The sequence below is a fragment of the Amblyomma mixtum genome, chromosome 2 (genome assembly GCF_055824585.1).
Source record: "Amblyomma mixtum isolate Tamu chromosome 2, ASM5582458v1, whole genome shotgun sequence".
Classification (NCBI taxonomy): domain Eukaryota; kingdom Metazoa; phylum Arthropoda; class Arachnida; order Ixodida; family Ixodidae; genus Amblyomma; species Amblyomma mixtum.
In genome coordinates this window covers 130,598,952-130,615,466 of record NC_143013.1, presented here as the reverse complement: position 1 = coordinate 130,615,466, position 16,515 = coordinate 130,598,952, and the positions used below count along the sequence as shown (strand labels likewise).

The window sequence follows — 16,515 nt, the reverse complement described above, 5'->3', positions numbered from 1 at the left end:
AGGTGCTGCTGCAACAAGTGACAAACTTTTGAGTGTTCGTTTCCTCAGTAATTTGTGCTTATTTACTCAAAGTGCTTGATTATAACCTGTTATATGCTTGGCTTGATGACTGTAGTGTGTGTGTTCTAATGCTATGGTATGATACCTTGTGATGTAGTAATTTCGCTGCTGGTGATGCCTTGTCTGCTGTATTTTCTTTCTTTTCTTTTTGTCCTTTGGTGTTACACAAATTATGTACCCACCTGCAATGGTCTTTGTTGTTCAAGACCGCAGTATGGATAAATAAATAAATAATTAAAAAGCAGTTCCCAAAAGAGTGGTTCGGGTGTGTAGCTTCCCAGGGGGTCAGGGTGGCTGTTGTCCATGTGCAGGCTGGTGCCAGAGTGGGCGTCCCCAGGTGATCCATGCCAAGGTGCCCATCCTCCGGTTCCGCGACCGGTCCACGGGCGTCGAGGTGGACCTGAACGTGAACAACGCGGTGGGGCTGCGCAACACGCGGCTGCTGCAGTGCTACGCCCAGCTGGACCCCCGCGTCTGCCCTCTGGTGCTGGCCGTCAAGGCGTGGGCCTCGGGCCGGGACATCAACCAGGCCAAGCACGGCACCCTGTCCAGCTACTCCCTGGCGCTCATGGTCATCCAGTACCTGCAGTGTGCGTCCATCATCCTCTCTCTGTGTGGCCGATTCAGGGAGATGCGTGCATGCAGATCCCATAGATACTATCGTCGTCCCCCTCTTGATCTAATAAGTTGAACTGTTTTGTTTACTTTAATGGGTTTTAGATCTTAATTCTATTGGGGTTCTTTGCCATTCTGAGCAGATTAGAAAATGGAGGGGCCACCTAGGTGCAGTCATCCTTATTGGCTCGGTTATTAGCAACCAATCACATTTTGCAGAATCAGAGATGAAGATTTTGTGTATGAAGGAAAACTCCTCCGTGCACCAGATAGCGAAGTCCGAAATTACATTCCGAATTACAGTGCAAAAAATTCGTGAACTTAAAAAAATTCGTGAACTTAAAAAAATAAACTTTTGTGCGAAAAACCAGGTTTCAAAATGGTGAAAATTGTTACTCCCCATGTTCCGCCTGAAAGCGGTAATATTAGATTCTATCTGAGTCATAGCAGTGCTTCCCTCCTGCGCGCACCCTATCACGTCATGATAGCAGACAGTGCGACGCGGCTGTGGTCATGCCGCAAATGAATGATGCATTCGTTGCACGAAGCAAGAACAGTCAGTTTGTGTTCGCAAAGACCGAGAGGTAACCCATGGGTAACCTACGGGAAGACGCCAACGGAGGATGCAGTCCCCTCCTCCCCCTGTCTACTGCGTCTGCCGCCCCGCACCGCGGGGTGCAGTGTCCAAGCCGTGGCGGACGCTGCAGCTGTCCCGCTGTACCGTTGTACCGTTTTCAGTGTGATCGCGGGCTCTTTGTAGGCCATCTCGACAGTGATGGAGAGCATCTCATTATCTCGAATGGCAACAATGGAGAACAAGTAGCCAAGCCTATCCAAGCCAGTCCGATTGCGCTTGCCAAGCTGATTCCGTTTAAATCCAAGATGGTGCCTTTCACGCGGGAGGCAAACAGGGTGGTGGTAGTGACAGCGATGCCTGCTCGCGTCAATATTAGGGCAAAACAACAAACTTTCTGTTGAAAAATGATCACCACAATATTGTTGGCGTGTGTTTTAGTCCGAAAATTTGAACCTTTAGAGTCCGCAAAGCCTGAAATATCAGTTGTGAAAATGTACACGTTCCTATGAGGTGCGTGATGGTTCCTCAGCGAAGTTCGAAATATCGCGCTAGTTCGAATTATTGGAGTGTGAAATATCGGTTGGCTACTGTATAACCACTTTTGCCCCTGTCACACAGGTGTTGTGACTTTTTTTTGGCAGTGTGGAAGAAGTGTGCGCATTGTGGTGGTCTGCGTGGCGAGACAAACCTAGGTGGTGGAGCATGAATGCCACCATTTGCAGTGTTTGGACGCTGAGAGAAGAGAGGTGCTGATGTGATGCCTTGTGTCGTGTCGTGCAGGTGGCGCTGAGCCGGCTGTGCTTCCCTCCCTGCAGAAGATGCATCCCGTGAGTGGGGGGACTTTCTTCTTCTTCTTCCAGGGCAGAGAATGTTGCCGTGGCCATTGCACTGTGCCACCTTTGGAGTACCATATTTTCTGGTGTATAAGACACACCCTTGTATAATATGCACCCGCCATACATCCAGTCTGTATATACCAGGTGTCCCAGCTAAATGTAACCAAGCTTTTAAAGGGAGACTGAAGCACTTTTTCTGAAAATCGGGCTGGCAGCGGCATCCTATAGTTTTTCATGCTGTATACTGGAATATCGCATCCAATGAAGGCAAAAACAAGCGCGAATTGCCTTTTTTAGCTGAAATATGCGGCCTGTGCCGCGGGGCACGCCGCGCAGCGCGCCGCCACCCGTGATTGGTCAAGAGAGGTCGTGACGTCACTTTGAGGACTGGAGAAGCTGCCAATGCGTATCCGGCGCTGCGCTGAGGGCAGATCGCAGCTTTCCGTGTCGTTGTAAAAGCGAATACGGCGACTATTTTTTTTTACTGACCACCGAAGAAAAGGATACTACAGTTTGCTCATTCCACGTATCGCCTGAAACCTAAAAAGACACAAGCAAAAAATTCTATGCCTAGCACAAGCATACGCCAGCGTGAAAGACTCGATGCAGACCATGCGTAAAAGGTGCCAGCACAACCTCGGCTCGTATTCTCGGAAAGGAAGGGGTGCGAACAATACTCAAGTCAATTGCCACCACCGAACGCCTCCTGGCTCGCCCGGAAGAGCATCATCCTAAAGAAAAGGCCCAAAGTACTGTGTACAAAAAATCCTGTTCTCAGTACCCGGCGTTGCAGGTTGGGGCAAGAAAGTATTTCAAGGAAACGATGAAGGAGCACAAAGTTGGTGTCAAAATTAGCGAAGCGCAGTGGCCAAGCACTGCGAGGCATGTGACCACAAGATAGTGACGCAATCATGGTGCGCTGGAAACCAAGCCAAATACGCGCACAAATACGCTTCACTCCTGGCGCGTTCAGCAGATGTCAGAAAATATTAATCGCTGCCTCGGAAACGTTCACCCTTCTTAGATTTGCAGTTTAGGTTCAGTGAAGTAGTTGCCAACTATATGTGTGTTTAAAAGCCAAGCTAGCTGCAACTCGTTCGCTGCCACAACTTGATGAAGAAACCGAGTAAGGTTGCGGTGTTTTTTTGCAAAAACTCGGTTGGCATTTATTTCTGTCATAAATTTGCATCCGAAATCAACGTCGAACGCTTTCATTTTAATTGCTTAGCTAGGATTAAACGAAATGCCGCATATGAAGAGCTTCGATGCTTGCTTGCTTTGCTTTATTGTGCTTTGCTCTGCTTGCTTGCTTGCTTGCTTGTTTGCTTGGACATGTCGAACCGAGTATAAAATCACTAACCGAGCCTTGCTGAGCACGTCTCAGGCGGTCTGGCCGCACCTAAGCTGAGGAGAGCGACACATGCTTAAGCCTCTGTAAGGTTTCTTCAGGGGCTAAGTGAGCATGTTTCTACTTTTAAAAGAGGCGCTTCTTCGGAATGGTGACACGCCTCTTATGCGCGAGGAAATCAATGGAACTGTGTCATGGTTCAGCCATGTCTTTTCGACAGAAATCTCCAGAGATCACACTAGGACAAGCTCTGCCTGTAGCCGCTCTTACGAAAGTGTTTCGAGCAGAGTAAGATTGCTTTAGTCGGCTTGAATTCTTTCTCACAGCAGCGAGCGGTTGCGCTGCGAGCTTGTGATCTTGCGGAAAACAGTGGAAGACGACACAGTCGCGGCCGTAGTTGTTTGTGGACACGAACGCAGAGTAGTACCTGTTGAATCTGATTCTCAAGGTCGGCTGACACGCTTTGTACGTCACAACGCACGCAGTACGAGGAACAACGCATGCAGCACGAGAAACAAGGCCCGCTGAAAGCGCGCCCGGGTGCGCCGAAGCATCCCCGGCTCCTCAACATGACGTCACGCTGGCCGACATGGACGAGGTTTCCTTCTCCGCTGTTCCCCTCTCCGGCGCTCGCGCGGGGCGCGGGAAATTTAAACATCGCATTTTTAATTGGTGATTGCGCCACTGTTTTAGCCAAAATCGAAAAAATAATTTCACAGACGTGATCAGCAATGACACTACTTCAAAACCCTAGAAGGTTAGCTGATTCGAAAACCGCTTCAGTATCCCTTTAAAAAACACAGGGTGCCCTGGCCGTCTGAAACCAAATGAGGGTTGTTTAGAGTCGCGTGACCTAGTCTGCAGTATTTTTTTCGTTCCTCAAGGTTGACTAATTAGTTAAGCTTAATTAGCTAACTTTTTAATTATTGACATGAGGAACAAAGTGTCAATGGAAAAGTTGTAGATCGCTTTGAGAAACAGCTTAATGAGACATTTGCAGCAAAGTAATATTTACATAAAGTAGTTTTTTTACCGGCCTTTAACCATAGCCCGCACAATGAGAAAAAGCTTCCACATGACAACTGTGCCACTTCAACGTCCCAAGACGCGCCTTAACTCTTTCGTTACCACGGGAAAACGACCATTTTTCATATGTCAGACAAAAACTTTTTTTAGAAAAAGTGTGATAGATAAAATTATATAAAATGCATAACAATAATTGAGATAGAATGCGCTTTATAATAAAATTTATTTGAACACATATTCTGCTTGAAATGCTGTGAAAAAAAAAATCAGTAAACACAATAAAAAATAAAAAAGAACAAAAGTTTTGCGTTTATATGACAATAACTTTCAAACACTTGTACTAAAAAATTTCTTGAAATTACGGAACAATTCAAATTCTTTTTAAAACATGGCATTAAAGTTTGAAAATTATAACTTGAATAGTTTTTGAGCTAGAATTTTTTTTCCTTATGCCTCTTGAAAAGGCTCGTTTGAGAGTGCCCTTGATATGATTTTTACAGTCCAACAAAAAAAAAAAAGTTGGAAGTGTAATGTTATGCACCAAACGAAAGCTTGGTAAGCGTGGTTTAAAAAATACAAATCAAAACTTGTTTAATTTACGTCAAAATTTGAAAAAAAAATATAAAACACAACAAAGTATAGGTGCGATATTGCGATATATAGTATGCGATAAGAATAGCTGCGATCTAGCTGCAGAATCGAAATCCAACGTTACAACATCTTCGTCCGAGTCACTGCTGCTCGTAGGATCTTGAAAATCAGCTGCTGCAGAGACTGAAGAATCACGTGCAGCGGGACTCTTCCGAGCGCACGAAGCGCCCGACCTCGACGCGACGCTATCCTCACCGCGTATTATGTCGCAATAAGCCTATGCTCCAAAGGCACTTCAAAAATGCACGACCGGTGGGGAAATTACGAACTAGGCCGAAAATGGAATTAACCGTCTGAACAACAAACCAGATGCGCCCGCACAAGCGGACAGGAAAAACAAAGTGAAACTATCAGGCCAACGTTCCGGGATCAGTTTGCGCAGTTACAGCGTATGAACCAAAATCCGACAATGCAACATCGTCACCAGAGACTCTGCTACTCGTAGCATAGATAATAATTGCAGTCAACGTAGTAGAATTGCACGCAGCAAGGTTTTTCCGAGCGCGCGCCGTCCGCGCCGTACTCTCCGCTTCAAGGGCGTTTCAAAAATTCGCGCGTCATGGGAAAATTGTACTCTATGCAGAAACCGAAAATGTAGTCTCTGAAGAATAACTTAGATGGCGCCACATCACCGTAACGGCTATAATGAGGAGCTTGGTTCGCACAAACAGACCGGAACGAGGAATCTGAACGCACAGGCGAGCGTTCTGGGCTCTCGTCGCCCAGTTTGAGCTTCGAAAAAATACCTGACGATACAGCATCGTCGTCAGGGTCCATGCTAATCAATACATAAAAAATATGTGGTGCAAACGCAGCGGAATTGAGTGGAACGGGGTTTTTTTGAGCGAGCGCCGTTCCCAATGATGACGGCTTGTTCGGAGCGTCTGACGCCGCACCCCCAACTTCAAGCGCGTCTAAAAAATTGCCGCTTTTTGGCAAAAATATAAACTAAACAGGAAGTTGAAGTTCAATGTGTGAACAACAAACCGAATGACTCAGCAAGTCCGTAGAGGCCGTGGTCGCGCTGCCGTAGCGCTTCGAATTTTTCGATCACCGGTGATCGAAGCACAGTGGCGGGGTAACGAAAGAGTTAAAGAGTAAAATTCGTTTTTTCTGAAGTCCTCTCCTCGATGAGACTTTGGGTGCACATTGGGGCAGAGAAGTGAGCGAGCAGCTGGTCACGTGATAACTTTCTTTTAAGGCCAATAAATGAAGCTAGGTAAATCGTAATTTGATGGAAACAGCACTACTAACGGTTTTTCGAGGCGATCTAAAACTTTTTCATTGACACTTGCTTCCTGAAGTCAATAATTAAAAAGTTAGATAATTAAACTTAACTAATTCATTAACTTTGATTAGCGAAAAAAATACTCAAGACTAGGCCACGCGACTATGAACAACCCTCAGTTGGTTTCACTGGACTGGGACACTTTGCCTTTTTTAAAAGTTTGGTTACATTTAGCTGGGACACGCGGTATACTGTGAGACGCACCAGTGTATAAGACGCACCCCAGTTTACCCAGCTAGGCTTAATTAAACACGCTTGTGCGACCATCGCGAAATGCACCGTAGCTGTGAGAAGTTCTTAAGCAATGCTAAGGGATTGAAAAAGGCTACACTCGTGCCATAGCCACCCACGTTTTAACAAAAAAGAAAGAAAAAACGAAAGAACTCTCCCATAGGTCCATAACATTCTATTTCTACTTCGAACCTTCGAAGTCTTCGTCTTCGGATGCACTATCAAAAGTTCGCCCATTTCTGGAGGCAATGCAGCTGAAACATTCTCTACGTACTACGTACACGGAGCAAACAAAGTTGCAAAGGGTTACTAAAAAAAAAACACCGGCTTGTCTTGACTTGTCTTGACAATGGTGAGAAGCGCGATTGTCGCCATCTTTTGGCGTTTCACATTATTTTTGCTTGGGGCCTCTGAAACGGCTGCGTGTTTATGATCCCAGAAGTCGTCATCCCCGCCGTTTCATGATAAAGTTCACCTAAAGGAGTTGCACACGGCGATCTGTGTACTGAAGTATTAACCGTGTTACAACTGCGTGATTGGTAGTGAAATTTTTCTGGCGAGAAAAGCTTGAACATGAACGTCAGTAATTTCTGAACTCACAAAGAAAAAACAAAAAATTTGCGTATAAGACACACCAGCAAGATTTTTGAAGAAAAAAAAGTCACGTCTTATACACCGGAAAATACGGTAACTGGAGCACAGTCACGGACCCTCCAGAGCTGGGACATTGTAAAAGAACGTTGCACCTCTTTCCATCTGGCACACCGGCTGTGGTGGCTGAGTGGCACAGTAAAATCTCGTTACGACTAACATTTGATTAACGAAATCTTCAGATTTACGAATTTTTCTTGAAATCCCCGCCAAACTGCCTATGTTTTCAGTGTAAAAAACTTTCGGCACTACGAATTTCAGATTGCCGAATATTTCGGAATAGTGTACGTAATTTAATCCCACAGTCACAAGCCGGTTCATTATTACCAAGTTTTGGTACCAAATCCTTAATGAGGCTAAAACCTGTCATCATCATCCGCATCAGCAGCTATGCACTGGGGAGCCCGTTTCAGCGAGCACAGCCCCAGCGGCATCTGCATTAATGCGAGTGTCACATATGGCTGCGTACTGCGCCGTAGTCGTAGGCCTAATGTCACCACGTTGATGGCGATCGGCCGAAGAGCTGCAGAGTTATCGGCGCTGTGATTGTGTTGTTCATTACACAGTGAGTTCTCCTGGCCCTCGCGTTAAAAACGGAGTGACGCCAGTTTTGCTGAAACAAAAAGGGGGCATTCTGATGCCACTGAATGCTGGGAAAAAAGCAAGTGGACCTGTGTGCAGGGAGCCTGATGTCACAGTGTCAACGCAACAATGCTTAACCCTTTCAGGTGCCATTTTTTGTTTTGACTGAAATAATTTATTTTTTCACCTAAGTAGTATATTCAGGCCTCAAGAAAGGGAAACTGTTTGTTTTCGAGCGTGAAAGACCAGCAGGTAAGTTTTTACAACGATGTCAAGAATCCCGTACAAAGTGTCAGATTTGTTAGAAATAGTAACATCCAAATGCTCTCGTGTGTTAGGTAAACACCCTAGGCATCGTGGAATCGCTTTGTGTTTCAGAGATTCACATTACGCTCGAAACTGAGCAAAAACAATCGATGTTTTTCACTCGCGGCGAAATCTCTCTGCACAAAAACGGCGGGCAAAGTGGTGCCTAGCTCACTCTTATGTGACACATTATTTACTGCATTCGGTACATGGTACAAAAAAGCAACTTATTTGCAACAAGAAGGGTGCTCAATTTGACTGAAATGATGAAGTCACTGTTAAATGCTCCAGTTTCTCAGGAAAAGGTCTAAGTTTGCTGCTTACACAATTTATAAAGCAATGGCGTTGCCTGGCAGGTTGCATGTGGTGGAGAAAAGGCGGCAGATGCTGATAGTGCGGTGGCATGCCTTAATGACCACAGACTTGGCAAGGAGCCATGGGGATGAGCCCCCATGACCTTACAGCTGCTAGTGGGAGATATGCTGGCTGTGTGACGTCATCCACAAAAGTGTAACTGTACGCACGGCCAACACCGTACGGTGGGTTGGCAGGGGGGGGGGGGGGGGGGGGGTCAGTTTCTTTCATGGCTACGATTGAATAGGTGCAGTGAACTGGTTGTACATTTCCACTTTGTGCCGGCAGAGCATGAAGGGTGTTTCTCTCAACCAGTGCACTGGGCTGACTGTGGTCATCGCACAGTAGCCATCGCACAGTATGCGGCTGTGAAGGAGAATGGCAGAGCTGACCATTGGGATTGCTATCTTGTTCGTGGCAGCCTACGACGCAAGCAGCGCCACCGACAGTTGAAGATGTTTCGAGATCGTGGGCTGCATGTGGCAAGATTGCTGTTGCATGCTTTCCACGTTTCGCCGGAAGGCACGTGCAGCATTATATTTCAAAGAGTTAGGTTACAGCTGGCTTACAACAAGTTCCGTGATGCACGTCGAATCTTTACACACTCCCACAAAAACAGGGGAAAGCAGGAGTCGGTGCAGAAAGCCAGCGAGGTGCATGTCTCTCCAAAGGCAGAGCCACTGGGGTACTACCCAGCCAACTTTTTTGATGCTACCAGGCAGCACTACTGTACCTTAAAGAATCCAGCTCGGGAGGCCTGTGGACCAGTTCTGAAGGTTTGGCCCTGTGTTGTGGTTGCGTCCTTCCTCAACTGGCTCGTTTAAAAGAAAAGTTTCGTAGAGCAGGCCACCATGCGGGCAGTACAAGACACGCTGGTGCGCAGGGCTGTATTTTAAGGCCTGTCATTCGAGCGCTCGTTCTATAGAGCGCATATGTGGCATACAAGTGCAGTATGCGGCTAAATTGGTATTATCAGTACATGCGCTTGAGCAAGAAAGATGTTCAAGCTTGAGCAAGAAAAATGTGTTTTCGTTGAGGTTATGCGGGCATTCCCAACCGGCAGGTGGCAGACTAAAGTTGGGTGGAACGTGCCTTGATTCTTTTCCGCTTACAACTCACAGGAAGCAATCCACGAACGTGGAAACCACAATGACGTGTTGCATGTTGCAGGAACGGACTAGAAATGTTCACAGAATGTGTAGCGCAGTTCATTTACACCTGATCTGCATACTAATTGATCAAGGTGGTCGCTGTCAGACAAAGCCATCAGGAACGTCAGGCCAGGGCTCGCTCCTCGTGAAATCCTGTCACTCTAACTGACCTAGCCCATGTAAAGCGTGAAGGCACTTCGTTTTTCAGACTGGTGGCATTGCCACGGTCAGCCCTCTCTGGTCTCTCCTCTGTCACTCCACCAAAGGCAGAGTCGAGTCTCCCCTCTTGGTGCCAAAAAGCCTCTTGAATAAACAGTGCGAACGACAACAAGCACAAGAGACAAGGAAACGGACGAACACAGCGCTGACTAACAACTGAGGGTTGATTGCTGATCATACAAGTATAAATACATACATGTCGGCAGTGTGGAAAGATATACAAAGTGCAAAAAACCGTAAATGTGAAAACAGCAACAAAAGCACGCTAGAAATCAGCAGAGATTGCATTTTGTATATCTTTCCACACTGCTGACATCTATGTATATATACTTGTATGATCAGCAATAAACCCTCAATGGTTAGTCAGCGCTGTGTTCGTCCGTTTCCTTGTCTCTTGTGCTTGTCGTCGTTCGTGCTGTTTGTTCAAGATGCTTTACCAACTAGCCCGCCAAAACATGTTAACACACCAAAAAGCCCCCTTACCATATTCATGCAATCAATCAGGTGATAGAGAAATGCGCAGAATATAACCAGCCCCTATATATAGCCTTCATTGATTACGAGAAAGCATTTGACTCAGTGGAAACCTCAGCAGTCATGCAAGCATTGCGGAATCAGGGTGTAGAAGAGTGTTATGTGAAAATATTGGAAGATATTTATAACGATTGCACAGCTACCATAGTCCTCCATAAAGTCAGCAATAGAATTCCGATAAGGACAGGTGTCAGGCAGGGAGACACGATCTCGCCTATGCTATTCACTGCCTGCTTACAGGAGGTATTCTCGAGCCTGAAATGGGAACAGTTGGGGATAAGAGTTAATGGAGAATACCTGAGTAATTTGCAGTTCGGTGATGACACTGCCTTGCTAAGTCACTCAGGACATGAACTGCAAAGCATGATCAATGAATTGACAGGCAGTGCAGAACGGTGGGGCTAAAAATTAACATGCAGAAACCACAGTAATGTTCAGAAGCCTAGTAAAGGAACAGCAGTTCGCAATTGGTAGCGAGGTGCTGGAAGTAGTAAGAGAATATGTCTACTTAGGGCAGGTAGTGACCGCTGATCCGGATCATGAGGGGAATAACTAGAATAAGAATGGGGTGGAGCGCATATGGCAGGTTCTCTCAGATCGTGAATGGCAGTTTACCAATATCCCTCAAGAGAAAAGTATACAACAGCTGTATCCTACCGGTACTCGCCTATGGGGCAGAAACGTGGAGGCTAACATCCCTGCCTTTCCCTCTCTCTCTCTAACAAAGAGGGTTCAGCTTAAGTTAAGGACAACACAGCGAGCTATGGAAAGGAAAATGATAGGTGGAACGTTAAGAGATCGGAAGAGGGCAGAGTGGGTGAGGGAACGAACGCGGGTTAATGATATCCTAGTTGAAATCAAGAGGAAGAAATGGGCTTGGGCAGGGCATGTAATGCAAAGGCAAGATAACCACTGGTCCTTAAGGGTAACGGAGTGGATTCCAAGAGAAGGCAAGCGTAGCAGGTGGCGGCTGAAAATTAGGTGGGTGGATGAGATTAAGAAATTTGTAGGAATATGGTGGCCGCGGCTGGCGAAGGACAGGGTCAATTAGAGAGACATAGGAGAGGCCTTTGCCCTACAGTGGGCGTAGTCAGGGTGATGATGGTGATGATGACTAGTAGCATACTAGTGGCCACGAGGTAGTTTAGTCGCTAGCATTCCACAAAGCTGTTCGTGCACAGTTAACTCAAGCTATGCACACTAGAGGACGGCGACAACCAAATGGGTGCCAACATGCAGCCGACACGACTACTCTGTGCACACTCCCTCTTCGCTGTCAAGCAATGTGCGACTGACTCTTCACACCCCTCTCCAAAACCTAGGGGTCCACATGTTGGCTCTGCTTTGCAGAAAGGAAGCGGCCTCCCATCGGCTTGGCTTTTCGCAAGTTAGGCAGCTGCCATTCCTGCAGTTTACGGCATTTAAAACCGTTTGAGTAGCATTGGGCTGTATGACCAGCCCTGACAAAATGGCTAACGAAAGCACTCGCCTAACAGGGTCCGGGTGTGGCTTCATCATTGCAGTGTTCACAAGAGACCACAAACTTCACTTCTGGAACTTCCCGGTCTACACAAGCGAGTAAAGTAGTGGATTATACCCCAGAACACGCAACTGCTTTTCCTAATTCAACGGTACCACTTCGTGGCCCTGTCTACCATAACCTGTTAATTTTTTGCATTTTCCCCGAGCGTAACTCCTTTAGTTGCAAGGTTGTGTTGTATGTGTTAAAGAACACTGACCAAATTTCAAAAATTAAATGTGGTGTTCTTTTCTTGTTTTTTTTTACCTCCGTTTCTGGTGCTCTGTGAATCACTTTTCCACTGAAAAATTGCCGGCTCTGCTCGCCCTGTGTGCAGGGCCGTTTCCAGAGCGATGGAGATGTGCGCCTGCTGCGGCTGGGCGAGGAGCTGCCGCGGTGGGAGTCCGGCAACACCCAGAACCTGGGCGCCCTCTTTGTGGGCTTCCTCAACTTCTACGCCAACCGGTTCAGCTTCTCGCAGAGCTGCGTCTCGGTGCGGCTGGGGGCGCCCCTGAGCCGAGCCGAGGCGGTCGCTCATCGCACCCCGGGGGCAGGCCGCGCCCAGTGGAAGTACATCTGCATCGAAGGTGTGTGGGGGGCAACTCTCGCAACCTGAGATCAGTGGCATCTGGTCGCTGATCCCAGGGTCATCTGATCCCATCCAGCTGATCCCAAGCGGCCGCACTTTGATCGAGGCAAAATGGAAAAGAAACCCCCTGTGCGGTGTCAGTGCTTGTTGAAGCAGTAGGAAAACCAAATTGTTTTTTGAGTGTTGTTATGTTTGAAATGTTGCATGAGGTTTTAGGCATGATCACCACGTGATATTCAAATGGTGCATGAGGTTTTAGACACAATCACCAGGTGATATCCAAATGGTGCATGAGGTTTCAGACATGATCACCACGTGTTATTGAAATGGTGCATGAGGTTTTAGGCGTGATCACCACGTGATATTCAAATGGTGCAGGAGGGTTTAGGCATGATCACCACGTGATATTCAAATGGTGCGTCAGGTTTTAGACATCATCACCACGTGATATTCAAATGGTGCATGAGGTTTTAGACATGATCACCACATGATATTCAAATGGTGCATGAGGGTTTAGGCATGATCACCACGTGATATTCAAATGGTACGTGAGGTTTTAGGCATGATGAACACGTGATATTCAAATGGTACGTGGTTTTAGACATGATCACCATGTGATATTCAAATGGTACATGAGGTTTTAGACATAGTCACCATGTGAAATTCACCTATCCCCACTAAACATTTTGGGCACTAAACTCCTGTTCTTTGCTGAGAGAAATTTTTGGACTGTTTGAAAATGCAAGAATCTTTAGTTGGTTTTCCATGAGAAGACGAACTGTTTCACGTGTACTTCAGTTAAGACAGCTTTAGCACTGATCACTGACCATGGTGAGCCAGCGCAACTGTAGCTGTGGAAGGTTTGCGTGGTAAAGTCGAGGAGAGAAAAACGAAATCATGAAAAGCTTTCATGCAGAGAAGACAGGGCCGGTACAATAGCTTTCACACGCCTTCGCACAAAAGTGAGTAGGAGAAGCTGCCTTGTGAGGGCATGCTTTCTTGAAGGGAAGCTTTCTTGCCAGTGTGGGCATGGTAGGGAACTCCTGCCTCTGTGCAGCACTGTGCCGAATCTCGTCATTGTGCGTGCGTCACGTGCTACATGTGATCATAGAAAAAAAGACAGTACACCCACTTGTTAACTGTGGGCATAGCCTATAGGGGATGGCTTAGTGAGCGGTAATCACAAAGAAACCACTTTGAAAGAAAGAAAGAAAGTGTATTTATTTAGCATAAAACATGAAATACAAACACACAACTTCAGGGACCCAGCAAAATTTTTTTAAGGGTCCCGACCACTATAAGCTAATACATAAGGTGTAGACGACAGCAACAAATAACGCAACTATTCAGCAATAAGCATATTACATTGAGTAAAGCTGAAATTTGGGCGAGTTTGTAAGTATTCATCTTATGGGAAACAGCGCAACAACTAGGTTTGACTAGGTTTTTTTTTTATTTTTGCCTGCATATATTCCACGTTCTGTCTTTCAATAAAATCAGTTGCTAGTCAGCGCTTGTCTTCTGTGTGTGTGTCCTGCCTTTGTTGCGCTGTTCCCCATAAGATGAAGCATGTTACAGCAGTAGGCACTGGACTCTAGTGAAAACATCAAGTAAACGTGTTATTTTTGGACAAAAAACACAGACCAAATCACTAAAGAATATAGACTAGGATGAATTCAGTAGAAAATGTTTCATCTGCTTTTGAAAGGCATGAAGAGTAGGTGAAATTTGAACATTATAATCAAGACTGTTCCACAAATAAGGACTTGTAAATTGCAATGTTTGTCGACCATAATTGGTGTGTATTGTAGGAAGCAAGAGTCTGTGTTTTAGTAGACATGTTCGTGCGTAGTGAATGATGAAGACATACTGTAGTGAAATTGAGTGTGCTGTGAATAATCTGATAAATTAAGGAAGCGCTATTATCTGCGTGGCTGTTTTGTTTGAGAGTAGGCTTTTAGAAATGTTTGCGCTCAAAGTGCCCAGGAGAAATGAGGGGACATTTTCTGCAGCTTATTTGAGGGATAGATGCACTGGCTTTTTTCGCTGCACTTCGCTCTGATTTCTGCATAGGAGAGGGGCTCTTGAGTGGTAGCTCTGTATTTGTCTTTTGCTGCACAACTTGTGAGCACTGCATTGGGAGCACTTATAATGTGGCAGTGTTAGAGAGCGGATGTTCACGAAAAGCTGGGTGGATTGTCACACTGTAAATTAGTAATGGTCAATAGGGGATATTCAAAATTCCGCAAGTGCGCTTTCCCGCATAACAATGTTGCCCCCAACAAGATGGCTGACCATGCGTTTCCAGCTGAAACAAAGCAAGAAAGACTGGTTTTTTGTTTGATTCTTCCAAAATACGTTTCTCACATTCTATCCACACCTTTAGCGCCTGTCCTGTAGACCACGTAGTTCATTTATAGCGAAGTCGGCCATCTTGTCTGGGGCAACATAGTTATGTGGGAAAGCGCACTTGCGGAATTTTGAATATCCCCTATAGGGTTGTGGAAATTGAGACCATGAGGCCATGGTGTGGCTGAAATGTCATTATAACGTTAAGGCTGTAAAGTAAAAATTTTGATGAAAAGAAACTTCGAGTAATTAGTTGGCAATCAAATCCAGGAGCCTTTGGTTTCTAGTCGGACACGCTACACCTAGTCCAGTGAGGCACGTTTGTTTGAATTCTTTAAAAGGGGACCTCATGTGTCTTGTGGTGTATTGCGGGCCGTAGTATGTGTATTGATGCGTGCAGTTAAAAGGAGGCACTAATTTTGAAAGAAAGCAGCAAATATCCATTAACACTGCCGCGTCATGCTCTTAAAGGGGCCCAGAAACACAATCTTAGTTAACTGTTTTGCCTGTTGATTGCATACAGTGAGTTATAATGGTGCTATTAGGGTCGGTAATACCGCGTACATTCCGTTTTTAATATTTTAATGTCCTCCCAAAAACAACTTAATGGCTCTGATGGTGTCGCCACACAGTGGCGGGTTTTTAGCAGCGGATATGACATCACCTGGCGCAAGCTTGATGACCGGACAAACAGTAAATATACTGCAAATTGTGTGAATAAATAGAGACACATTTTGTCACCTGCCTGCGTTTTATATTAGATCAACAAAAACAACTTGCTTGGTTTAGATAAAAGCCCTGCAAAGCAAGTAAAATGAAAATACACCACCAGGGGTGCTCTGGCATGGAAACGACGCTGCCAGTCTCAGCAAGAACGGGTTAGAGAGAGCAGGCAACCATGGAGTACAAACTTCTGCGACATGCTCTGGCTGGCTGTTTTGATTGGTTGCGCCAGGTGCCGTCATTGGGAGAGCGAAATAGGAGTGGGAAGCCCCGCCAAAATCGAGTTGAGGGCAGCGTTTTGTTTGCTTGTATTTTGAAATTTCTTCACTGAATAACTCCCGTTCCTGTGCATCGATTCCTGTAATTCTTTTTAAGTCAGCATCTGTGTGACATAAAGAACCCACCTGAAGTATAGCCGGTATTCCCCCAGGCAGTGTTTCGCAACCCCTTTAAGGCAGAGGTTAAAGTGTCCACCCGATTTCTGACTCTGCGCAGAGCCCTTCGACCACACCAACACTGCCCGGTCGGTGTACGATTGGGACGCATACCAGCAGATTGTGCGTGCCTTCCACAGCACCCTGGAGTGCCTGGAGGACGGCCGCGGCCCCGAGTGTTTGCTGCTGCCAGCCCCGGGCAAGTGAGGGAGGAATCGTCTGTCCACTGTCTTCGATTCCTTTTCTTTTTTTTTTTTTTGTGGCCAGGTTCGAGCCTACCATTCACCAGTGGTGCCTCCACAAACTGATCTCGGGAGAAATGTGTGTGCCACAGACTGTTGCCCAATGCACCGAGCTGGTCTGCCTTGGCTGTGTGCCTGAGGAGCGAGAGTGTACATTAAAATTATGTTCAGCACTGCTGCTGTAATAGTTTTTCGAAATGAAGACTGTTTTATCTACCCTGTGTTCCCTC

The 16,515-nt window shown here is 46.2% G+C and overlaps 1 protein-coding gene across 3 annotated transcripts in view; it reads left to right on the top strand.

Annotated features, from left to right (window-relative positions):
• The window catches only part of LOC149360906 (poly(A) RNA polymerase GLD2-like), a 59,926-nt gene extending 43,420 nt beyond the window's left edge, over window positions 1-16,506 (top strand). Inside the window, exons 7-11 of one of the 3 annotated variants that reach the window (XM_089572535.1) lie at window positions 372-650; window positions 2,033-2,079; window positions 12,286-12,535; window positions 16,105-16,246; window positions 16,311-16,506. In XM_089572535.1, the coding sequence (XP_089428661.1) occupies window positions 372-650; window positions 2,033-2,079; window positions 12,286-12,535; window positions 16,105-16,246; window positions 16,311-16,470 (878 nt within the window). In that variant the 3' untranslated portion in view covers window positions 16,471-16,506. Of the gene's footprint in view, window positions 1-371; window positions 651-2,032; window positions 2,080-12,285; window positions 12,536-16,104 lie in introns of all 3 variants that reach the window. The other 2 variants (XM_089572537.1, XM_089572536.1) reach the window with 2 other exon arrangements.
• Window positions 16,507-16,515: the final 9 nt, after the last annotated feature.